The following is a 25,967-nucleotide window of genomic DNA, read 5'->3' on the forward strand; positions in this document are numbered from 1 at the left end:
GTTCCTATGAATGGAGAAATAATTAGCAACACTGTTATTTTACCAGAATCAAGACATAGTGCATTCCTTCTTTCTTCAGCTGTTGCATGTACTCTGGCAGACCGGCATAATTTACTTTATCATAGGTAAAGTCCAGACGACGTTCCATGTAATCAATATCAGAATGCTGGACATCCTAAACATTTTTAAAGTAAACATTTAAGTATTTTATACAGAGAATCAGACCCCATGTATTTATGTTTATAAAAGGTAACTAATCTATGAAATGAGACCTAAAAAAATGACTACAGTAATGGTAAACAATTGTAAGGCCAAATTCAGTTCCTACAAACTTACATGGTAGCAATGAACAAAATGGAAATGTAGAAGTCCTGGTATAGCAACTGTTTGGCATTGATACGCATCAGAAGTGCCATAATTCATGTATAAAGTGTCAGCATCTCATACTACCATATACCAACCCATTGTTCATCACAGCCCAACAGTAAATCCATATCAAAATTGCCTGCTGTGGAACCAAGAGCAACACTTAAACCTCATGTCTAAAGCCCACTTTAAACATTCTTTTAAGCCTTATAAAGATATTATATGCAAAACCATTACATAAGATTATGAATATCCTTTTATTCTACAATTCTCTTCATGGGATAATCATTTTTCCTCTATTATGATTCTATTTCACTCACTTTGGATTTTAAAATTAGCATATACATTGAAAAATTCATACTTACATAGGGGATATCATAGTAGTGCATGCGATCAACTGTTTTCTTTAAAACATCAATGCTTCCATAACCCCATCGCGAGAGCTGGAACCCCAGAGACCAGTAGGCAGGCATGTGTGGGCGTCCAATAGCCTACAGCAGGGAGGAGGAATAAAGTTATTCCAAGGGTGAGCTGAAGATTTTGGAGAGAGAAATTATTCTAAAACTCCAGAAGAGGCTTCCTGCTCACTTAAGCCATGAAGATCAGAGCATGGGTACAACACACACTCAGAAAGTTCCCTCAGTCTGTCATTGCTGAAGTGGAAAGCGACCTACTTAGCATACTACTTTGTGCACTTTTATTCACCATAGTGAACACATGCTTTAAGAAAACACTTGTTTTATGTAAAATCTCTTTTCTATGTAGATGTTCTATCTAGAAATATGGGGGTGAGGTGCATGTATCTGCTCCACCAAGGCACAGAGCTATTTGGTTTGGGGAAGACTCCAGAAACTACCCACTCCTCTGTGCCCCAGGAAGCAAGATTCTCTTTAAAGACAAACTTTTTTTCAAAGACAAACTTAAAACCTTGGGAATTATTGAGCAGAAAAGTCAAAATTGGGTCAACCTCACATTTTTGTTACCTCCATCCTTTGCTTTCTTAGGAAGGCTCCCTGTAAATTATACTTCCTTTTAAAATGGGGCAGGGCACTCTCCAAGACAGAAGTTGTCTCTGCTCACATGTTTGAGCAAAGCTTAGCCTGAAAGACCCGAGCCCTGTAGAGGGCCTCTGATTCCACCTTATGGACCGTGAATTGTAAGAATACACCAGTGGACAACATGGTGTAAAAAAACCCTGGCTAACTTTGAATGAGGGTCTTGCTCAGGTACCAGAAACAGCATTCCCACAGCAGCACAGCACTCAGGTGCCTTGACTTACATGATATGCACCAGCTGAAATCCAGTGTGGAGCCTTGCACTACCTGATCAGTGTCAAATCCACAAACCTTCTAGTTAATCAAAGGCATATCTTTGATACCATGTAGCAACATCAGCTTTAGTACTTCTTCTTGCCACATCCAGCTGAACTATTCCATCAAAAGGCTGCTGTTTATTTGAGCTCTCTGAAATTTTAATCATATTTACACCCCTTCCTGATGAAATTCAATTACTTATGACTGACTGTTCCTATTGCTGGCCCACAACATTGTATTGCCAGACATTAACAAATCTCTTCAAGGTCAGAGTTACTGTTTGGGCCCTCAGAATTCTCTGCTCAAACACAAGGCAATGAGTGAAATAGGATTTTATAAATATTTGATTTCCAGTGGTTCCATATAATGCAGCTGTAAATTGCTTGAGGAACCTAGATCAGTGGTACAGACGACTGCTCCGGCAACCTGTGACAAGCATAGAGCAACCATGATGATTCTAGAAATAAGCTGAAATCTGGGGCTGCATCATTAGTACACGCTGGTGTTTTCTGTGGGACATATCCTGAAATCCTTTTTTAAATGCATTTTTAAAGTGTTAGATCCCATGAAATTAACCTTTGTTCAATATTTTTATCACAGCTCATTTCTAATATCCTTGCAGGCAATACATGAAAATCAAATAGCTAGTAAGCACCCATGACTATTAATCAGTCACAGCTATTGGTTCCCTTGGGCTAAGTAACCATTCCTCCCTTATTTCCTTGTGGATCTCCATAGTTAGGTAATTATGCTGAGGAGTGAAAAAGAACAGAGCTTGAATAATGCCAGCTAAAACCCATCTACTTTAATTAAATAAAAGGAGGCACTCCTGACACTCCATATCAGTTGCATTGCTAAGCTATCTAGACATTGCAATGCATAAAGATGCCTCTTCCTATGAGATTTTCTCCAATAAGAGTCAGACCCAGGAGAGCAATGCTGAACTTGAAGTTGTTCTACAGGATGTCATGCTAGAGCTGGTGGGGAGCTACATGTGCAGGCTACATTGGGCGGGAAAATGGATGTGTGAGAAAAGTGCAGAGAAACAGCAGTTCTTTTAATACACCTAAGCTCACTGGAGGAACAACACAAGATAACTTGCTTGTAATCAAGAATGACTTGTGGCCAGACAGGCACTTTAAGCACTAAGGATTACAAATTTGGATACACAGTGTGCTTTCACTTTTTGGGATGCTGCTATCTCACCGAAGAAAAAACAGGAGGAGACCAGAGCAACTCATGAAGTTAATGGTTTGAGCCATTCCGGGAGGGATGCTCCAGATGAGCAATGGGGCTTCCCCACAAACCATCCCTTTCCGGAAGGATTTAACTCTCTGCACCTCTTTCCAACACCTGCATGCAGCCACAGGCTAAACCCTTCAGGAGAAGCAAACACAGCTATCAGCAGCGTGTTCCTGGCACAGCAGTGTTTAGCCTTCATGGTGCACAGCTACACCCATCATACCAGGAAGCAACCTGGCTGAAGGTGGCCCTGAGCAACACGGAGAGGAGGCTGGCAAGCAAAGGAAAGTCTTTGCCACCATGGTGCAGTCTCATCTCCATAGTTTGGAGGTACTTGCAGGTTCCTCATGGGCTGTGGGTCCTCAGAGAGAGGGATCTGCCCTCTGCTCTCCACCTGACTGCAGGAGTTGTTCACAGCCCAGCTGAGAGGGCCTGGCCTTGCTTTCTTGACTGGACTGTGGTTATATAAGTATACAGAAGTCTGAAATGCTTTGGAAAGTCCACCTTGTGCAGAGTTGTCTGCTCTACCAAACTGTCCTTGGGGCTCCACTGGGGTGTCCTGGGGAGCACTGAATCAGAAGCAATAGCTCAAGCCTCATCTTCAAGATTCCTTATGTCCTGGAAGTGAGGTGTCTGGCAGAGCACGGCGAGCCTCAAGGCAAGAGATCTGCTTCTCTATCATCATCACAACAGTACTCTCCAAACTAAGAATAAATTAGTCGGAGGAAGCAGCAGAACTTGTGAAAGCCAGGCCGAGTCTGTGAGATGAACTCCATGAACCCCACCACTTTGTGCACCAAAAACAGATACATATTTTGCCCTTGCTTTCTCTACCGTAAACAGAGAATGACCTATACAAAAAAGGTTAAAAAAACAGAGAAAAACAAAAGAACTCCCTAATGAAATAAAACGTTTTGTGTACAGACTTTTCCCCTTGCATAAGAGGAAGAGGAGGGAAACAGCTGATAAATATTAATCCTGCTGCTTAATGCAGAGCCTGGTGCCCTGGCAGGACATCTGTGTGGCTCAGAGTTCAGTGTCGCTGCGAGATGCAGGAAGCTGCCTGCAACCAAACGAGATGCAGAAATGGAAAACCCCAATGCCATCCCAGTCGTGAGATGCAAGGCTGATCAGCCTGGGCAGAGTTAGATGCAAATGTAGCTCTGCTGTCACTGGGACCGCAGCTGGCACTGCTAGGCAGCGTTGCTCCGGGGCTTGGGGACACCCCAGGTCATGCAGTGCTGACGGCACCTCGACTCAGGGCTGTATTGGCATGTCTCCGAGCACAGGGCCGGCGAGCCCAGAACTGGCATATTGAGAAGGCAAGATGGTTCAAGAGATGGAGGGGGGCTACTGCTGCCCCTCACTCTGTTGACTGCCCAGTTGAACACTGATGGGTTTGGATGTGAAGCTGCAGTCGCTGGTACATCGGCCAAAGTCCTTCCTGAACAGTACGGTCTTTCCCTGCCATTGTGGCTTGCTGAGGTTCAGCTGCTCTGTTACATACCTGTTCTCTTTCGCCTGCACACCACAACGTTGCCCTCCAGCAAGGCAATATATTGTGTCAGCACTGCTTGAGGAATTTTGTATTGGAGCTGAACGAATTTAAGAAAATCTACCTTGCAAACAAGATATTAACTTTTAAAGCAATCAGTTCCCCAGGTTCACCAAGCTGGCGCATCTATGGTGAGCTTAATTGAAATCAACAGAACATTTGAAGAGGAAGGATGAAAACAGGGCAGCTGGGAAAACAAGTGTTCTTTTTTCTAATTATGCTGTGGACTCTCTCTAATGGATCCCCCTGAAGCTTCCTGATAAAGTAACTGACGTATGGTACCTACTTGCAGATGGATTAGCAGAGGCAGAGATGTAATTTTGCAAACCTGAAGCTCATGTTAGATTTGATACATATTTAGGATCCAGTTAATTCATATAGATTGCATTCTGCATACAAATGATTTTAAAATGTTGTACACAGAGAAAGGCTGCTTGACAAAATTGACTGCCACAGAATCAGAAAAGGTAAATGAGGTATGGCAAAGAAGTGAGGGAGGAAAACATCAGAAATGTAGAAGCAGCAAACATATAGGGTAACTAAACTGAGAAAAAATGGAAGGATACAGTGGTGCAGAAGTAGAAAAAAACAGATCCTATTTTCTGTACCACAATTCCTCCTGCACTTGGTTCTTAAATAACTTTTAGTGTTGTTTAATAGATTCACTGTTACTTTTTCCATTTTTACACAACCTGGCATTATGTAGTTTTCTCACTTCTTTCAGAAGCACCTGAGAACAGATGTATCTAGGAAGTATCCTAGATGTGTTTGCAGTAAAAACAAAGAGAATTAATGAAAACATGTATGTCCAACAGCTAAAATCTGCGCCCAGGAAACAGGTGATCTGTGTTCTCTTCCTCTGTATTGGGTTACTGGGCAAATAACATTAATATTACTAGCATCTCAATGCAAGGATATCAACTAAGTTATAAATGCTAAATAGTAAACCAGGATCCCATTCTGTTAGTACTATGACTGAAGAAGTTAATATGACAGAGAAAGCTGAACAGTTACATCCTGCATAATATAGGGGCCACAGAGGGAGACGGTCTTTTCCGTGCTTACAAAGGAGCAGAAACCTCCAAAAAATCTGCCTTTGGCAGGAAGAGGTGTGAATAAGGGGTGGCACAAAGCCCATGCCTGCTTTCTGCCTCAGCACCAGCTTGCCTACAGGTTTGTGGAGATGCCCTGGGACGTCTATGTGGTCTTTTACAGGCAGGCAGGAGCTGCCTCTGCCTGTGCTCTGTGCCAGGTAGACACAGTTGGCTCTGGCCATTCAGCCACCATCAGCATGGTACCAAGCCCAAGTCATTGACATGCAAAGCCAGTTCACAGCCGGGCAGCTCAGGGCCAAGGGGGATGAGCTGTGTCCACATCTGCTCCCCGGGCTGCCCAGCTAGCCTCTCTCCTGTGCACCTAAAATATTCTCCTTCCTGTGGAAGTCCGAAATCTCATAAATGTCACCGCAGTGGCTCTCTTCCATGTGAGGCCCTAGGCATAAGTCTCTGCGAAGGAAGAGGTTGTTGTGCCTTTCTGAGCCCTTCCTCTGGCTCCTCTCCCTCACGGCCCTGCCACCACACTGCTCCAGCAACGCAGTTGCATGGGCTCACCACAGAAGATCACTCTGCAATTCTTAAACTCTAACTAGCCACATAAAATGATTCTTGTTACTTGATATTTGCCTAAACTTCTTTTTTTTAGGAAGAGGTGTAGGAGGGTACTATAAAAACCCACATGGGTTAATGCTCTGGATTTAGATAAAAGTAGTGCGTTTGGATAGTCACACAATAGCTATACTACACAGGTGCTCCTATGGCCCAGATACCTGTATCCATCTCATCACAGATGTCCTTGTTGGCTGAGATAGGTAAGTCATCAACGTATTATCAAACTGTGTGAGCCTAGTCAGGCAGGGGATAACCTGAATTCAAAGTATATGCAGTGAAGCTGAACTATGTTCTAGGAGAGCAAGAAGAAAGGCCCTACAACTGCTGAACCATTAAGAAGATGCTTGCAACCCTAAGAGTTGAAAATTTTTGAGGAATTTCAATGGCAACGTCTTCAAATCTTGTTCTTTGCTGAACAAACATCAGCTGCTTAGTCTTTCTTGGGGGACCCATGAATTCAACTCTGAGACTATCACTGAAGCATCTGAGATAAATTATAGGTACTTGCAGGTTTCAAATAGGAGGTTGGACCCCCTGAGGCCACTTCTAATCAGAATTATCCTATGGTTCTATAAGGAAGAAGTAAACCAGCAATTTGCTCTCAAAACAGAAGTAGGAGACACACCATACGCTCTATTAAAGTTTGTTATCAGATAATTTGCAATAAAATAACAGATTCATGCACTTCACTCTACCCAACAGCTGATAAATTTTGATATTTGCTTCATTTGTTAAACTATAACTTTCCTGAGAGCCTCATTATAGAGCTCATATTATATTGCTATGACTATTATTCTGTCCTGAATTGCCAGCAGTGGATTTGGCAATGATAATCTGAATACTGGGTCTGGTTGTGGAGTCTCAGCTGGGCTCAGCTCTACAGTTGAGCTCCTTTGCCTATGACTGGTTTTTCTCATCCTCTTGCAAACTGAGGTGTTTGTCTTAAGAAAAAAAAAAGAGAGAGAGAAAGACAGATTTGTGTTATATAACTGTTCTGTGAACCACACACTGGACCTCTTCTGTAGTAGGAGAAAAGTGCGATTATTATCAAGTGTAAATATAGCTGCGAGAGGACCATCTTTCAATTCGCAGTGCTCTTCTCAGCAGGGCTCAATAACCGGGAGGGAGCAGAAGAAACAGGAGGGAGATTCCTCCTTCCTGTTGCCCCATGTCCAACACGCTGGGTCACCACTCCCGGAACCCTGACCGGTAGGCTGGTGTATGAAAAAGCACTTTTTTCAGCTGCCATGTGGCATTTTGGCCTAGCAGGTGCCCCCAGGACCTCGCAGTGGCTCCACTGCCCCTGGAGGCCAGGCCAGGCTGTAGTGAGGCACAAGAGAGTCCTCATGGCACGACAGAAAATACAACCGAAAAAGAGAGTCTTTTCTGCCTCCACCACCTTCCCACGTATCTTGTGCATAAAAGCCAAATCATTACCCTAGAGACTAATAATACGGTAATTGTAACATTTGCGATCTGGGAATTTCAGGATGTTTACTGCAGAAGTTATTATTTCACTGTGAAATTGCTACTGTGAGGTCTTTAAGTTTCCCTAGAGAGCCAAATGCGAACTCAGAGAATACAGAGCAGGGCGGATTTTTTTTGTCCTGGCATGCGACACATCTAGTTAGGAGACACCCACCGGCTCTCCTTTACGCTGTTTTCTGCACACCAGCCTCCGTTCCCGGGGAGGCAGGGGTGGAAAGTGAGCTGCCAGCACTCATCAGCTGGGAGCGAGAACGCGCTCGTTTTATTTTCAGCCGCTGGCCACCTGCTAAGCCACAGAAATGCTGCCTTCAAACACCAGAAAAAGACTTTGAAAAGAAACAGGGATGACTCTAATCTCCATTGCACTGCTGCAGAAACTCCCCTGAAATGGGCACTTTCATCACAGAGATCACAGCGAGGGCTGAATTGTAGAGAGGTGCTGTTTTCCTCTATTTTATTAATTTTTTTGTTTGGTTGCCAAACTGTGAGTTCGAAAACCAGTTCACAGGTTGGTCTGTGGTGCCAGGGCCTGACGTGGCTGATGGACAGGTAGGATTGGCGTGCAGAAGGGCCAGGAGCTGGGGACCTCCAAGCAATGGAGCAGTCGTTCCCACTCGGGGCAAGTGGGAAACCCTCCGCTGGGCAAGGCAGCGGGGGCTCAGCAGCCTCCCTCCTCCTCTCTGGGAGATGCCACCTAAACCTCTGCTTGGAAAAGCGAAACCGAGCAGAGCCTAATACAGGCTGCTCCAGCTCCTCAGGGTTTGCACACAGGAATGGTGCAATGACATCCCCCTTCTCAGCTTTGCTCCACACAGCTTGCCGCTGTTTTCTTTATAGCCAGCACTCGGTCTGAGATAACAGTTTTCTGTGCAGGGGCCCCATTAATACATTTTCTGGCATTTGATGACCAGGAAGAACATTTTACCTGCCTTTTTTTTTTTTCCAAGCAATTCTTATTCCTCGCTGAAAAAGAATTGCTTGCACATTCCCAAACAAGCTATTCAGATCTGTACCCTGCGTTCCTGGGAAAACACTGGGCAATTGGAAAGCAAGTTGTTATGCTCAGTGAGACACTAGTAAATACGTTTTTTTTTCGCATCTATGCTCTCAAATGCAATTACATGGGTTTTCATTAGTAAAAAACAGGCTGACTGCTCCAAAATCAGCAGGCAATTCCACTGCAAATAAAGGCTTGAAGCCTTTGAAGTTCATGCAACGTCTTGAAAGTCCAGCAGAGGTAAAGTTCCCAAATATTCCCATCTGTGCTCTGCCTCATTTGTTTTCTTCATCCGCAGTGTCAAAACACACTTACAGTCATGTAGTGAAGACTGTAAAACTATCACTTTCCAATCACTGCATCCCTTTAATACATTCCTGCTCTCACAACTTAAGTGCTTTAGAAAAGGCTGGAGAGCTGCCTTAAACGCCAGCACTCAGACGCTACACGCAGATAGACCATTCGCAGATGCCTGAGCATATGCCAGGCTGCCCTTGCACCTCCGGGCTGCATCTGCAGCCAAGAACAGCTGGAAGGTTGACTTGCTTTGGTGTTTAGCCAAGAGCTGTCATGAGATGGCAAACGGCTGCTGTGCCAACTGCGTGCCACTGAGCCATGCAGGGGACTTCCCTGCTCCCTAGTCCTCTCATCTCCCCCCTGCCTTGGGGAGCTGCAGCACGGATGGGCACAGGCGGGAGGGTGGACCCTGAGTGCAGGCAGAGCCAGGGCTGCCGCCCGTCTGCCTTCCCGCTGCCGGTGTGATTCATCAGGAGCAGCATGGCAGCTCGCTCCCAGCGCTCCCAGCATGCGCACGCACTCCGCTGCCGAGTGGCCCTGGCAGCGCCGGCTCTGGGCTGTGCTGCCTCGATGGCTAGGAGAAAGGATGGCCAACTAGACAAGGTGCGCAGATGCAGAAGTGATGTAGCCAGCCTCATCTGGCATGCTGAGATGGGTTTCCTTCCATCCCAGGTTTCATCAGGCCTCCTCAGAGGCAGCAGCTGAGGCTACTAAAAAAGTGATTCATGGTCCCTACGCCTGGTCCTTCGCACGTGTCAACTAAGTGTCTCATGCACACACAATGCCTGCGAGGCCCTGTATGTCCCTACTGGGTTTAAAGGCCAAGGGAGTCAGGATGTGAGCTGGAGAGCTTTCTTAAACATAGCGCAGCATCTGACCCAGGACAGCTGCAGAGAGGTGCCAGCAGAGGAGATGGTCACAGGCAGGTTTATAGGAACACGAAGAAGGGAGAGCCTGCACACTGATGACTGCGGCTGGAGGCCCAGACACTCAACAGCAGCAAGAACTGGCTTAAACAAAACCAGGGAACCCAGCAGACCCAACAGCAATAGGGTGACGCACAAGCTGTCCCCACAAGTAGGCAGCATATCTGGCCCGCTCCAGCACCGCTCCTCACAGGCATGCCTTCACGGTACAAAGTGCCGAGAGTGCAGCATTTTACACTTGGGAGGCCACCGCTGCCACGGGAAGACCAGGCATCACAGCAGGAAGCAGGTCACAGCACGCCAGGCTGCCAGCCCCGGTAACTGGACCACCACAAGCAGCACGGCACCTTCTTTGGGGAAAAATCCTCTCCTCTCCCATGCCTCTGCCACCAATATTAGCACTTCAGTGACGCTATGTCCAGTGCATCTCTTGCTATATCAGCCCCTCCAAACACATTTTAAACCTTTGGCCCTTTTCATCCAAGACCTCAGACACATGAAGCGCCCACAAGTTTTGTGAAAATCAGTGGCAGAGCAGAGAAGAGAGATCCAAACTACCCTACTACCCCTCACCTCATCCACTGGGAGAAACAGCATGCCACTGGCCAAACAGCGCATCCTTAGCTCTGCTACACCGTGTCAGCCGCGGGTCCAGCAAGCGCAGCAGGCGCAGGACGGAGGCAGCAGTATGGGAGGGGACACAAGTCATTACAAGACAAACCCACAGAAAACTGATCTGTACTTCTGCTCTGCATGGGACACCTCCTGTTCGCCTCTCTCTTTACCTATATAAATACATATATATGCATAAATTTTTGCATGGGCTGCCTATAGCATAAACATGGATTTATAAAAGGCAGAAAAGGGGACTTCCAGCAAATTTTCATGCCTTCGCATTAAAGAATTTGAAAATATTTCAGAGGCACCAGAGCACCCGATCACCTGCTTCAGGTTTCTGGAGCTGGGCCGTGCCTGCCCTAACTTGCTGCTCCCCCGAAAACCTGCAACGGGTGCTGAGGTCATACCTGGGCGCTACACTTTGCAGGGGAAGTGGACTGCGGAGGGAAACAGCAGGACCAGACAGTCTTTATGGGGTTATACCTGTTCCTGGTACAAAGTGCAAAATAGCTGATGCTAAAGGGACTTTTCTTGTTCACAGAGAGCCTCTTTCTGCACCCAGCGCTTTTCTTTTCAGCTCCCTGTGCCGTGTGGGTGCGCAGGGCCCTACTGTTTGGGCATGGGCAGACAGCTCTGAGAATGGGGGAGAACAACAGAGGAAAAAAAAGAGAAATAGGGTAGAAAGAAACAAAAAGAAAGAGAATGAGACCCGGGCCACTAGCCAGATACAGCACCATGGAGCACAAAAGGGAGCTGCCAAAAGGGGTGTTGGAAACCTGTGTTGCAGAAGATTATTGTCTCTTGTGAGATACAGTGGTACTCACACATTTAAAATAATCCTCAGTGTTCCCCTTCATTCCAGTCCTTCAAGCACCTTTCATGATGCCAAGAAACAACCTTGCTTTCTCAGGAAGTCCTGAGGAAACAGGGCAAGCCCTGCACCTGGCTGTCTCCCCACCAAAGTCAGGTTTCTCCTCTTCACTCTCAACAAGAAGGCCCTGCTAGCCCCAAACTACCTGAACTGGAGAAGTCTGGATCAGCTGAAGACAACCATGAGGCCTCTTTTTATATATGCAAATTAAGCCAAAATCTACTGCCCATTTAGATTATTAAAGGAAAAAATAGCTCCTTTAATCATGTTAACAGAGCAGACTAATCTCTTCCTCATTGTTTCCTGCACTCGCAAACTCTCTGACTCACGCAAATCAAGGAGACAAAAAGGGGAGAAGTGTCAGAAACACGGTCTGGCTCCCTCAGCCAAATGCATAGTGTGCTCCTGGAGAAACCGCAGCCTTCCCACGAAACCGGGGAACTCACAGGTGGCACAAAAGGGTCTGCACTCAAAGCACTAACTGTAATGAGGATAAACTACTGCAACAGCACTTGTGATTTGGGAAATGTTAGTGTTATTGTTCTGTGAAAGAAAAATACTCTTAGCACAAGGGACAGCAGGGGAAAGGGAAAGGAACACGTAACTAAAATTTAACCAGACCCCAGCAGTCCTGAAGAAAGCAGAAAGAAAATTATAGTACCAACCATATGAGATTTTTGATTTTTGTGTTGTAGATGGTGCTCATATGCTGTGATAATGGGCCCTGTAATAAGAATCCAAGTATACAGATAAAGATACTTCCCTTATGGAAAAATCCCAGAGGAGTTGAAAGAGAAAAGGTACCCCTGCTGTGGTAATGCACAGTGCAGGCCAGACACCGACAGGAAGTTTTCTTGTCTATGGCTCTTGATATGTTTTTTGATCTATTCCTAGTAGTCTTTTGCCTACTAACATTTCTAGATCCCCCCCCCTTTTTTTTTTTTTTTACAAAATACTGCTCAGTTCGAATTACAGAGTGGCTGTGTATAACAATATGATTATGCCAATGAAAGGAAGGGTTGGAAAGCATCTCAGAATGTCCACTAGATCAACCACTGGTTTGTAGGTAAATGCAGATTATTCCTGGCAGACATCTGTCTAACTTGTTCCGGAAAATTTCTGACAGTGGACGTTCCACAGCCTCCTGGAATAGTCTGTTCCCGTGCTTAATTCCTCCTACAGTAAGAAAGGATTTTCCTAGCACTGAATTTTAATCTTCTTCATACTAACCCAGTGCTCTATTTCAGTAGGTACAAAGACCAAGTAGCCACCATTCTCTTCACAATAGTGGTTTTGCTATCCCCTTGTTAAAATGATTTAATTATCTGGACAGCATTGAACATTTGGGAGAGGACTTCAGAAAAAAAAGGCATTTCAGCCTTTTTATGTCCTTTGTTCTTTTCTTTCTTCCCCTTAAGTAATGGTCTATGCTTTCCTTAGTCTTCCTCTTACTGCTAATGTATGCACAGGATTTTTCCACTGTTTGTCCCCACCTGCCTTACCACGTAAGCTACAGCTTTGTGTAAACGCAGCAGGACAAAGCTTTGGTTGAACTACCAGATAACATTACCAGATCCTAATGGGAGTTCGTTACAAGGTACTACTCCGTATGCTATATGCACTTCTCCACTAACCTCAGTGTATTGCTGAACTACGTTTTCAGGAGTTGGTCCAAGGAACACATAGAAGTCAAGGACGCCTCCAATAGTGCGGAAAGTTAACGATGGATTTGGACTCAGAGAAACATCTGAAAGGGAAAACGAGGTTCTCAGTACACATTATCTCTGTGCCAGGCCTGTGCAGCTTGGGCTCTTCACCGCGCAGCAGCTCAGTCAACGGAAGGGGTGCTCCTGCAAGGCAGCGCCTGGCTCCTCCTGGGCATGGTCAGGAGGACAAACAGGGTCTGCAAGTAGGCTAGCAGTTGCCCAGTGTTTTTGTAACCTGTGCTTTCAGATTTGCACTGTGCAGGAATAAATCCACAGAATCGCACATAGAGCATATTGCAAAGATTCATTTGTCTCACTTTCATTTAAATAAAAAGGAACCACAACCTTGTGCTTAGGGTTCCTCTATGCTATTTTAATCTTCTTATGGGAAGTCATTGCCTGCCAGGGGAAACTGATTTTGTAGACTGAGTGAAGATTCCCCTTTTCTCAAATTACACCACTAGCTTAATACAGTAAGGTGACCATGGCAACGTGCAAAACTATTCTCCACAGACAGAATATAGGATTAACCTAAATTGATTTGTTTCAGTTATGCTGATCCCAGAGGAAATTTCTTCCATCTTCTCCTCTCCCTGGTATGTGCATCTATTTTCAAAAAATTAATAATATATTTTCATTGAAAGTACCTTACCTTGTTTAACAGTCACTCTAATGAGATCTCTTTGAAAACTTTATAGCAATTCCTGGAAACTCAGTTATGCAACAGTCAGTCATATTTGTACCACATTGAAAAAGCAATTGGTAAAATAGTTATTTATATTTACTGATTTAGCATCTTTGTATATGTATGTAGTCCATATAGGGAACCCACATATCTTCTTACCTTGTGCATTGGAATTCAGAAGGAGAACGCCATGGGCATTGGAGTCAGTCTCTACGCACATATAGAAAGGGTGAACTCCATAAAGATTGGCAAATGGCTGAAACATAAACAATACATTAGGTATGGTTATGTTTTGCCATTTCTCACAGTTTTTGTCAGCTGGGTACACATGCAAATACAAGGAAATAAATTCATTTATAGTTAAATAGACTTGTTTTGAAAGGCTGGGGGGGTTTTTTCACCTAAACCAGTGTGAAGTTAAATTGATAGAACAAAAGAATTATTTTTTTCTGCCTCATCACAGTGCTTCTTACTGGTGTCTCTTATTTAAACCTTCCATATTCTGCCAAACCACCCAAAGTTACATGGGTAAGAAATGCTTTGCTAGTTAAAATAGAATCATCAAACTGACTCCACTTTAGTCAAATATTTAATCCAAGAACGAGTCCTGTTGAAGTCCAGCTTGTTTGGATGAACAGAGATTGACCTGAGCATGGAATTAAGTGCTTTTCTGAACCCGAATCTTGACGCACACAGTATTTTTTTGCTGACAACTAACTGCATTATAAGAAGGTTTCTGATGAAAAGTTTCAAAGTCACCTCAGAATGACTCACGATTTTGCCATTTAATTAAAACATATGACACCTACAAAACGTGACACAGCACATTTTTCAGTCTTTGCTGTCAATCACATCAGCAGTATTATCATATAGAGAGAGATGTTCCCTTGGCAAAGCTGTAGTTTGCCACTTCCTTTTTATGATATAAGTTTAAGACAAAATGTGGCATTAACTCAGTTACCGTTGGTGACTGATCCCTGCTAAACATGCCATAGGTAGCGAAGTTCATGCTGTGTTTGAAGGACAGGTGCTCATGTTCACCAAACCCATACACTGAGGTGGATGGCACTGTAGTTGTAATCTGTAGATACTGGTTGGAAAAAATCAGATCAGACAGGGATGCATCCCACCTGTGACAAATAGAGAGAGAGAGATGATTATTTTGTTTATGTTTAGTATTCATCGTTTTAAGCTCATATCTGTATATTTAGACTTTTTCTGGTATATGGGATGGTAACAACATAAAAACATGCAATATGAAGAGGAATTCTGTGCATGCATCTAAGGTACTTAACCTAACGCTCATTAAATTCATCTCGCAATGGCAGCAGACATCTCATCTACTTACACAATCAAATGCATCAGTATATTTTTAAAAAGAACAACTAAAATAAGAGAAGACACTATCTATAATCCTATTACCAAAATAAGTGGTCGCTTGTGCTATTTCTATGACAACCAACGGGGCAGGCTGAAGATTGTTATTACGCAGTGGGATTCAGAATGCTTAATGAGAACAACAGACACTTAGTTGTTATCAGTTTTTACATTTAACGCTTTGCTGGATCAGGACCCAAATACTCTTGTTACACCTGACTTTATGCAGGCGCTTAGCACAGCAGAGTGACATCTTCCTCCAGATTCTGCTTGAATGAGATGTTTTTATTGTGATTCTCTCTTGCTTCTCTTGCCAGCTGAATGCCTTTATTTCTATTGAATCATCTGTGGACACAGGCTCACATTTTAATTAGGTGTTACATCCTGTTTCCTCTCTCTAGTGCTATAATGAGCTGCAAGCTAGATGGGGAAGAACATAGTCAAGCTGTGGAGAAGCGTTTCGTTAATGGCACTACGTATGCCATGAGTACCGCATTTATATAGCACCCTCTCGAGCCTTGTTTAACCATGAATTTGTTACAGCTAATTAAAATAAATGAGCCAAAGCCATAGAGCGTGGAAGAGGCTTAACTCTCCTTTTAATGGTGTTTTGTCAATGATTTTGACAAAATTAAATGGTTGATCAAATTGACCAGTAAATCAGAGAAGTGGAAGCTGGGCTGTATCAGTGGTGGAGCAGCACTACACCTGCAAGGGGGAGCGCTCCTCGGGAGCTCTGGTTCCCACCAGTGCCGTCGAACAAGCTGCGCACCCTCCTGCCAGGGACGAGTCCTCGCTACTAGGAGTGGCGGTGGACTGGAAGGACACCACCGGTCCTGTACGGAGCTGAAGCTGCCCACATGCTCTGCTCTCCCCCGAGGGGAAGCTCAGAAGGACATCCAGAGGTGAGTCCAAGGCACCCTGTGCCTCCCTATACAAAATTCAGGCACAATCCATCCCTAAAGTATCCTGGACAAGTACGGGAGCCAAGCACACGTAAAGGGTCTATGCATTTTGAAAAAGTCTATTATTTGGCCTTTTTCACAAGCAGGGAAAATAAGAATTTGCATTTAACTGTTGAATCGGTTGTTTGCCAGCAGTGACTTTCCTTCCCTTCCATCATCTCCTCCACCTACACACGGTACTGGGTAAGGTTATTTTCTTACAGGAAGGTTAATGTGCACAGCATATCCCTGAGATCCAGATCCAGCCCTTGGCAAGCAGAGGCCTTTCTGTGTGAGGCTGCTGCTGCTAAGGAGGGGGACAGACGTGCTCTCGGGCTATATTCCCGGCACAAGGAGCACTGTCACACAGCCTGGCTCTGTGCCGAGTGAGGCACGGTCACTGCTCTGAGCAGACCACAGGGTAATGTAAAAAGCAAAGGATGCCGGAGGGGAAATGCTTTGGGAAGAGCTTAAATAGCTGTCCTAACTCATTGAGCACTCTCCATGATGCCTGCCCAGAGGACATGAGGCTGTATACGTCCTGGTACCCGCATTTCAGCACTGACATTTCCCATCGTGAGAGCAATTAGTGTTACCATGGTATTACAAGTGCTCCTGCTATTTGGCCAGTCCACTCCCTACCCAGGGTGGCAAAAACTGCAACCCCGGTAACACAGCCTCTGCCCCTCCAGGTCTTTAAACAGTACAGAAATACTGTTTTATACCTCCGGCATTCCCCCGTATCACTGTCACGCACTGAACTTCTGCATCGGGTCACCAAAACGGTGCCCAGGGCTGCCGTTCCCAACAGCACAGCGCTCCTCACCGTGCTGCAAAGCCACCACTTTCCATCATTAGGGTCTTCCTGGTGGTTGGAATGGCCACATGCTAAATACAGTGTTAGCTACAACATAAAACTATCACAAAGCAGGCAATGACACTTTTTTTTTTTTTTGTAGCCACCATTTTATCCCTCTGAAAGAAAGCATAGGCAAGTTTTCCCCTAACACCTTTCCATTTGCCTCCTCTCGCAAGTGGCTGCATTGTGGTAAGCTATTATGTTACTTCAGAACATCACAATATTTGTTTGGGTTATGCTGGGGAAGAGCAATCATTTAAATGAAAAACAAATGTCATTCCTCAAACACTTGGAGACAGTAAAAAAAAGGTTTTATTTCTCCCACCTCCCCTCCTGCTGGTTCAAAGCTGATAGAAGTAACAAAACAGGAGGCAACATAAAATGATACTCTATGCACAGGCTTTTGCATGACTCTCCTCCAAGAGTCTTACAAATCATAACAGTGTTGTGATGACAATAGAAGGAATGTAAAAATGTGGAATACATCTGAGAGGTTGTCCACTGTTAAAAATTAAGCCCCTACCAGAAGTTACACGTGGAAAAGTCTGTGAATAACAGAACGCTTTGTTTTGCACCAGAATAGTTGCACTCTAGTCATTTTTGAAAATACTAACCCTTTAATGCCTCTGTGGTAGCTATATCCCTGCCTATAGAAAAATAAACTCTACTCCTGATATTCCTATCTGGGCTATTGACTGCTAATATTCAACTGCTGCTTGTCCTGTAAGTCTGATTGATTGATAAAATATAGTGCTTTCTTCCAAACACTGCACATTATACCTAAGAGTAAACCTCTCTATTTTTAACCTCTCATCAGGAAAAAAGAATGACTCAGGAGTGAAAAGGACTGCATAAAAACTGACATTTCTGGCCAGTACATGAACCGAGAACAATTCAACATCCAGCAAGCATCCCTCAGGCCACCGGGACCCAATGTAAGTACAGTGAACCGGTGAAGTAGTTTTTAAAGAAGATGGGTAAGCAGATAGATAAAATATCTAGTTCATGTTGAAGGAGCAATTTATGACTAACATTTTCATGGTGCTGGAGAAGGATGAGTAAAAGGCAGTATAAAACAGTTTGCAGAAGTGCAATCACCTATCCTTTGTAAGACAAACCGAACGTGATAGTTTACCTGGTTGAAGAACTTCGCTCTGTTTAAGTTTATTGGAGACCAGTAACTCTGCTGCTTGTACGACGGTGCAGAGCACTAACTCTTGCCTGCCGTGAGTGAACAGCTGTTGGCACACACTAAGAGGGCTCACAAAACCTCCAGAATTAGGAGACTTGGGACGAGTATACAATACATCGTTTTAGGACATGCATAATGCATTATTTAGACATTCAAAATCATTTTAGGTTGAGCCACTTTTATTTTTTGTAATGAACCCAAGAGAAATGAGCTCATTACTTTAAGATATGAGCATGTCTCTCTTGCTTGCTCGCACTGAGAAAACGTTCCCTCTAATGTTGGCTTTACTTGGTCTCCAGCTCCTTTGGAAGCCACAGCCCTGCGGAGGGGCGCACGCTGTATGTGATCTCTGCCCTCTTCACTTCGGTGTGCAAATGCAGGTGGAAACCTCACGCGTATGTCAGAAAAGCAGGTCTAAGCCTCCCAGCAGAGCTCTGCCTGATTGCATTCGTTCCCAGAGAGCACGGGCTAGCTCTGCATGTGCAGGCTGCATATAAAGCAGTAAAGCACCTTCGTGACTGAGGAGTATGTGTCCTATTTTTAGAAGATCCTCAAATATACGTGGACCTCTAACTCACCCTACTTGAGTTTGGGGGGATTATCAGCCTTAGGAGCCCAGGTCTCTGTGATTTTCCATAGCGCTCAGATTTCTGAAAAATGTTTTCATTCTCTCACAGCCGCTGCATACCTTATTAGCTACAATCCTTGGAGCAACTGCAGGCACCACTGGCCTGCAAAAGGTGTGCCAAGAAGAATTTTTTATATATTTATCTTGTTCTTAAGGTGATCTAACAAGTAGGAGAAGAGAATTAGCACCCTCCAAAAGATTTTCCACAAACATGACATTGTAAAAAATTATTTGTAGGAAATATTTACAGCTATTGACATATTTCTGCTTTACTTCTACTGCATTCATCATCATGGTGTCAGGGCACCTCCTATAAACTGCTAGATATATAATGCTTCATTTTTGTTCTGAAAAACACTTGGATAAGGAATAGACCTGAAATACTTCTTGCCTATGTAACATAAATCTTAATGATTAGAAGACCAAAATAATGTCTCTTACAAACTAGAAGCAAACTCAAGCTACCCATGCTGCACACAGTTTGCTCCTGTTGCTTTCAGCAAAATTGCAGTTTAAGACAATGGCATTATAAATCATTCTAATAGCCTTGCCTATGTAAAAACGTCTTCATGGTAAGTGGTGTCTGTGCTTACTACCACAATCAATAAAAAAGGCAGCTGAACTCTGCAGAGGCCTTTCTGGAAATTAGGGAAGATCTTGATTAGATTTTTGTTGTTTGTTACATGTCTTCCCAACTGCAAGAGCAAGCAAGGTATTCCAAACTTTAAACAGAGAGAATGGAGCATTTATTTGGCTTGGGAAAAATGTTCTGCCTTCCATTATTCATATGCTATCATGAAGTAAAAGTCACTTGGAGAACGGATATTAAAGAGGAAAATCAAATCAATAGTCCATCCTTCTGTAGCCTGTCTCCAGCAATGGCCCATGCCAGATATTGTAGAGGGTGGCATAAGATGTTACTTGGAGACAGTTTTTCAATAACCTGCTTATGGAGGAAGTTTCTGGCTGTTTTCAGAGAATTAGTTTATGTTGTGAGACATGGAGACAAAAATAATTATTATTTTTTGTACAGATTATCTTTTATTATGCATGAATGTGTATCCTGCTGAACTTCCCGTGTCAGTACTGCCCTGGGGCCATGAGTCCCACAGAGTCATTACACACTGCAGAATTAGTATGTCTGTGTTATTTATCTCTGCTTTAAAGCAAACAGTTCCAGGCCTTTTACTCTCTGTTCTTGAAGAAGTCTATACTTTCTTTAAGCCTTCATACACATACTTTATACTACTTCTCCGAGTGTTTGCCGTTGTTAGTGGTAGGAGCAGAAAGGAAAATAGTATAATATTCAGCCAGAGACCATGTCACTAAATGATGCAGAGGCATTTCAGCCTGCTCAGTTTTGTGCCCTCACCTGTCTTATTGCAGCCCAACTTTCTATCCTGTTTTGATTAGTACAGAGTCCCGGCCAGTGGCAGGCCGCTTCCCCAGAAGAGCTGCAAGATCAGCTAGGGTAGTGTGGGCAATGATTTATTAAACTAAAGCTGACTGCAAATTTCTTGACAAAACATTTTGCCACGGATCATGCCAGTTTGTCAAAACAGGTATTTCTGTGGAATTGTAGGAATGGGGAAAGGTTCCCTGCAGCCTCAACTACCCCAAACAGCCTGTAGTTCAGGAATTTTACCTGCAGGGTGTAAGGCCGTGGCCCAGTCCCTGTTTCTCATGGTTCAGATCAAAGACCTGGAGCCTTAAATCAGCTGCAGATTTTGGTTATGTCTCAGGCAAAATGAAAAACACCAGGCATTTTTACAGAGTTCTGCCTTCCCCTACCTCTAATCCGACCTACTCCCTGCAAAGGGGAGGACTTGCCTGGGCCACAGATGAGATAACAGGAATGCAGAAAAGGGGAAGGAAAATGGGCAGGAGCAAGCAAGATCAGATGGGGAAGAAAAATGAAAGCGGTGGATGAGAACAAGTGAGGTAAGAGGGAGAGTGTGGAAGAAAGCTAAGATGCATTACGGGGCAGGAGACGTGGAGGCAGGCCAAGAGCCGCCCACCGGCATTTCCAAGGTCTCAGGGCACCCAGTGGTGCCTGGACCATTTCCCTGCATGACCCCATCTAATCTTGACCCCATGCAGGCAAAGCAGTAGCTGTTGCCTGATTACCTTGGAGCAAGCTGAAAATGTAGTGGGACTTTGCTTTTTATTCTTGATCCTGACTCCACATGAGGTTTGCAATCAGCTGTTAATGGCTCTTCCCTTACATAATTCATTCCTCTCCCTGGTTATTGTGATTACACATAGCTCTGAATTTATCCTGCCTTCCTCAAGCCAATACTTAGGTAGTTCTGCTATCACAAAGGCTCCTTGCGTGCAACGAGTGGGAGAAATGCCTATAAATCACATTCAGGAGTATCTGCAGTCTCTAGATTTCCACTTCCCCTCCCCTGCAATATTTTCAGTGATGTGGTATTAAATCATTCCTCACAAGGAGGCTTTGTGTACACAAGTGGCAGAGCTGGGATGGATTTTTATATCAAATGGATGGAACATGATCTTGCTGTGATCTTCATATGTTCTGTTATCTCATTTCTAAAAAGTTTAAAGCACAAACACATTTATTAAACCTAGGATAGAGGCTGCACTATGGAAAGGATGAATGAGAAATAAAAATGTGGATGTTCAAAGCAACTATTGCAGTGAACTACCCAAAATCATATGTTTCTGCTTAAAATGGACTGTTCCCCATGTGGATTGTATCAGTCGTATCACAGTACCCCAGCAAGGAGAGACAACACTCTGGGGATTATGAGGAATTTTAGTTTGGTTTTTTTTTAGTGGGTCATCCAACACTGCGAAGCTGCTGGTGAGAGATAAAGTGCGTCATGGAAAACAGATTTCTGAGCGTTTGGGATTGCTTTACAATGGGAGAGCCTTCCTCAGAGATGCCAAAAAGGTCCAGCAGTGAGTAGGGATCTGTTTTTGTATAGACACTATTTATTATCCATTCAAACATGGGGAGTGCAATTGCAGCAACGGCCAGATAGCCTTCATTTGTCCACATCAACTATTTTTGATCAATATTTGTGTGCATATGAAGATTAATGATTGAATGATTGACTCAGCTGCTCACTGAGATAGCAGGCCACAGCCGTATGCATCTTAAAATAGGCGAGAGAAATCCCTACGGCTGTTAAATGCTTGACTGTTTCTCAGGGACACTTCCCTTGCAACCTCCTCTGACATGTCACATTGAGCGTGGAGGCAGCAGACTGTGCAACTCAGTGCTTGGCCCCAGATGTGCTGGGGTCCCTGGAGGAGCAATTCCCAGCTCAGGAGGAGTTCAGAGGAGAAACGAGGGGTTTAGTGCCTTTGCTGCTGACTCTATCTGGGAGAAGGCAAAGGGCAAAGATGAAGACATCCATCAATACAGAGTCTTCCCTGGGTGCCCTTCGTTCTCCTCATACTGATTCACGACACCTCATGGAGGGGAAAGAAAAGGGGAATACCACAGACTCTTTCCTTACCTCCCTAGAAAACCGAATGAAAGAGGGTGCTTCCTACATGCCTAACAGGAAATGGCCAGGCCAATCGGGATATAAATGTTGTGTGCAGCCTTTGAGATGTTACACCTCACTCACTTGGGAAGGGTGCTGGGAAGGGGTGAGCTCCCGGCTGTGCTGCTCGGGATGATGCTCAGGAAAGCAGTGTCACTCGCACAGAAACACAACATCATGCATGTCAGCCTCGGCTGGTAGGGAGGTATCTTCATTCATCCCCACCACCCCTGGGTGGTGGGGATCAGCTCAGGCTTCCAGGGAGGGGAGACAACCACAGAGCAAGGCTGGAAAAGCACCACGTTCAGAGACATCTCTGAAACAACCACTAGCATCAGCCTCAGAGGCAGTGCAGGACGACTGCTTTGTCCTCGGTCACATCCCCCTAGCGCTGGTGCAGCTGCCCCTGCACCCGCTGTTGGCTGGGGTTTTCCTAGGCAAATCTTGGCCCATGGCTGGGCTGGGCCACAGTGGTTGCTGCTGCTGCAGCACAGTGGCAAAAGGGGGAAGACATGCTGACCTGACTGCCCTGCTGGTAGGCTTTAAACAGTTTGCATACTCCTGTCTTGTCTACACCAGGGACAAAATTCCCAGCGGATGCACAGAGGTTTCTGTTGCTGGCTTGTGGCATCCAGCGAGCCTATGCTTGGATGCAGACCTCATGTGTGGCTGAACCTGCTTCTGGGCAGGTTTAAACAGTGCAAAAGTCTGCTTAATGTCACGCACGTCACCAGTACTCCCCTGGATCTAGCCAACTGGTGCAATCATTGCTGGGAATACTTCTGAAACACCATTTACTTTAGCTTCGTCCTCTCTAGTCAAGCAAATGCCACCGCCCATGGCTTTCATGTCAGAAAGTATAACCTACTTTCCTACTTTTAAAGAAGTTTTCCATATGCACAATTCTTATGATTACTAGGGAAGTTGCAAATCCCTATAAATTAGGATATGCAGATACTTCTGAGCATCCACATTCAATTACTCTGATGGGCTGGACGAACAAACGAATGAAAGGAGCATTTTTGCTCCTCTCACAGGGAATTTCACTCCAAATGTGATTCGGTTGTGAGAGGAATTCCTCCCTGCTGGGATGTGATCCTTCAATCTATAAGTACCAGCTGTGCCATTTGACATGAAACAAAATTTCCCAGGAACATATAATTCTCCTTTCTATATGCAAAATCCCATGTCTCTCTGCTGATGAGAATCTTTTAGCAGCAGCACTGCCAATGTTTGCAGGATAAAAACTCATAAACCGGGTGTAATATTCACCTGTAATTTCCTTTTTTTAAAGATGATTGGATTTCAAAAGAACTCCATTAACTGTCTTGACACAATGCTCACTTTTTCAGTGGCGATGTTTAATAGCAGTGCATTGCTGCTGAAATCTGGGCGACTGATATTAACCAAGACTGCCCTCTACCTTCCTTTCCTTGCAGCACTCTCCTCTCCCAAAGCCAACACTGCCACCGAGCACAAAGTTTTGGAAAGCGACCTGCAAGTGCGCTGCTGCAGAGACGGGCGGAGAGGATGAGACCTGCTCGGCCCCAGGGCGGGCGGGTGGGTAAATGCGCTCTCCTGGAAATCCCGCAACAGGGACTGGCTCGCCCTCCTCTGACTCTCACCAGTGTTGAGCTTTTGGCAACTCAGCAAATCAAACCCTGTTTGCTTCATGCTGGGCCCCTCCCATTAGCTGGGACACCCCAAATTAGAGGACACCTTGAATAACCGAGACCAAACTCTTGGGCTTTGGGTAAAGGTGAGGAGCAGTGAAAGGGAACGTGCTATGAGCTACCTGGTAGTTATTTTCCATTGTGCATTCACCTTCTCCATCACAGCTCCAATTAATGAGCCCTTACAAAAATCTCTTATTACAAAGAAGAAAAAAATTGGGCCTTTAACTTAAGTCCACTGTTTCCACAAAGCTGTTAAGTCTAAAGAGGAATTAAACTATTTTTGTTATCTGAGTAATGCATAATACATTCATTTACAAGGGCCTGTAAAAAGAAAACTTTACAGAATTGGCCGTGACATCTATAAAAAGAGATGCTGCAAGATTGTAATTTAAAAGAATGGACAGCTAATTAAGAACCCAGTGTGGTGGTTCCATCTGCAGACTCAGACCACTTTAGAGGCCGTATTCTCTTACATGAATCACTCATGTTATGCCATCTTTACATTTCTTGCAAAGATAACATTTATATTTTGAGTCTGTATAACAAAGAGCTTTTGGGGAAAAAAAATCTCACCTGCTTTTTCACTTTTTGATTTAGGGTTACGTTTTCTAATGCATAAAAATACCCCAATAACCTGGGCATGTGCTTTGCAGAGGCTACGGCTGCATTAGCAGTGCAGGGCAAGGATGGAAGAGGTGGTGCCAGGGGCCCAGCACCCACACTACACCCATTTCGGGAGGAGCCCGTCCGCAGACAGAGGACACTGTGTGGGCTCCTGGAGCACCCCTGCCAGCTCTGTTTCGTGGGGAAGGAGTCCAAGTCATGTTCCTCCAGACCACTGCAATGTGAGCCAAAGCACAACGACTGGGTATAATCAGGAGATCTGAAATGGGCTGCTGATACGAATTAAAATGCTGATACAGACACAACCATAGACTCCCATGAGCAGCGGTATACCTATTTGGTTTTCTCTCCCAAGGTCCTGCTGCGGCTGTACCCGTATTTATATGTTCTATCCATCTCCTTCACCTGCTTGAGGGATGCGATAAGGCAGAGCGGCCTACAACACCCTGATTTATCTCTGCAGCCAGTTGTAGGCTGCTACTAACGCTGACCCGGAGCATCACCAAATGAAAATGACAAGAACACACCTTGATTAGGACGGATAGAGTTACTCTTTCCAAACAAATCTTTTGCTCAATAGAATTACAGAGAAGAGATGTGTTGGCTGGAGGCAAGAAAATAAGAAATTGTAAAACCTGCTGACATTTGCTGCTGTGGGGGGCTTTCACTGACCTTAAAAATACAGTACAAGTTGATAAAACAACTAGTACTTTTGCAGTGTGACAAATTAGACCCCAAAATGCCATTCACTGTCTTCACCCCATTGAAACCTGTGGAAGCTAGACGACTAAGACCTTTGTGGATGTAAGCTTTAGTTTCCTAGACCAACATTTGGGAGAGTGACAAGAGATTTGGTGATCAATTTCTGACATACTAAAACATCACAAATTTCAGAAAATTGCAGTTCAGTGCTTTCTGCAAGTTCAGTCTACTAACGCCTCAAGTTGTGCTCTTAGAAACTGTACCCTCAAAAGTTATTTATCTTATTGAACAATCTTTCCTGCATGCATGTATGTATTCACCCATTACGTAGGCATATATTTATATTAACAAAGAGTGTGTTCTAGGGATAAGGCATAAATCTGTATATATGACACATCCAATTTATGGTTGAGAGAAAAAATGTTCTTTTTCTCCCGTGTTCCACAGACCCAAGCAAGAGTGTATGAGAAATAGTGCTTCTCTCTTCATTCTTACTTTCTGCAAAAAAAGGTTAATAAATTTTGTACTCACAGTACTGTGCCAGTGCTTTTCCTCTTGATTCTGAAGTGAGAGGTATCATCGGCAACCTCAATGTCATAGCTGGTGTCGTCAGCAGCAACAGAAGGGGATTCAACCTTGAGTGGAACTTCAAATCGCTGGCGGTTAGGATCATAAATCTAAACCAAAGCAAGGAGGGATCCAGATGAGTTGGTTAT

The 25,967-nt window shown here is 44.4% G+C and overlaps 1 protein-coding gene across 1 annotated transcript in view; it reads right to left on the minus strand.

Moving 5' to 3' along the window:
- LOC112976175 (sucrase-isomaltase, intestinal-like) overlaps positions 1 to 25,967 on the minus strand; it is a 47,768-nt gene that overhangs the window by 17,035 nt on the left and 4,766 nt on the right. Inside the window, exons 4-9 of the mRNA XM_026087130.1 lie at positions 25,783 to 25,928; positions 14,693 to 14,861; positions 13,891 to 13,987; positions 12,975 to 13,087; positions 732 to 857; positions 44 to 175 (exon numbers count right to left, since the gene is read on the minus strand). Of these exons, the coding sequence (XP_025942915.1) occupies positions 44 to 175; positions 732 to 857; positions 12,975 to 13,087; positions 13,891 to 13,987; positions 14,693 to 14,861; positions 25,783 to 25,928 (783 nt within the window). The remainder of the gene's footprint in view (positions 1 to 43; positions 176 to 731; positions 858 to 12,974; positions 13,088 to 13,890; positions 13,988 to 14,692; positions 14,862 to 25,782; positions 25,929 to 25,967) is intronic.

The sequence above is a fragment of the Apteryx rowi genome, unplaced genomic scaffold (genome assembly GCF_003343035.1).
Source record: "Apteryx rowi isolate R43461 unplaced genomic scaffold, aptRow1 scaffold_703, whole genome shotgun sequence".
In the NCBI taxonomy this organism is placed as follows: Eukaryota; Metazoa; Chordata; class Aves; order Apterygiformes; family Apterygidae; genus Apteryx; species Apteryx rowi.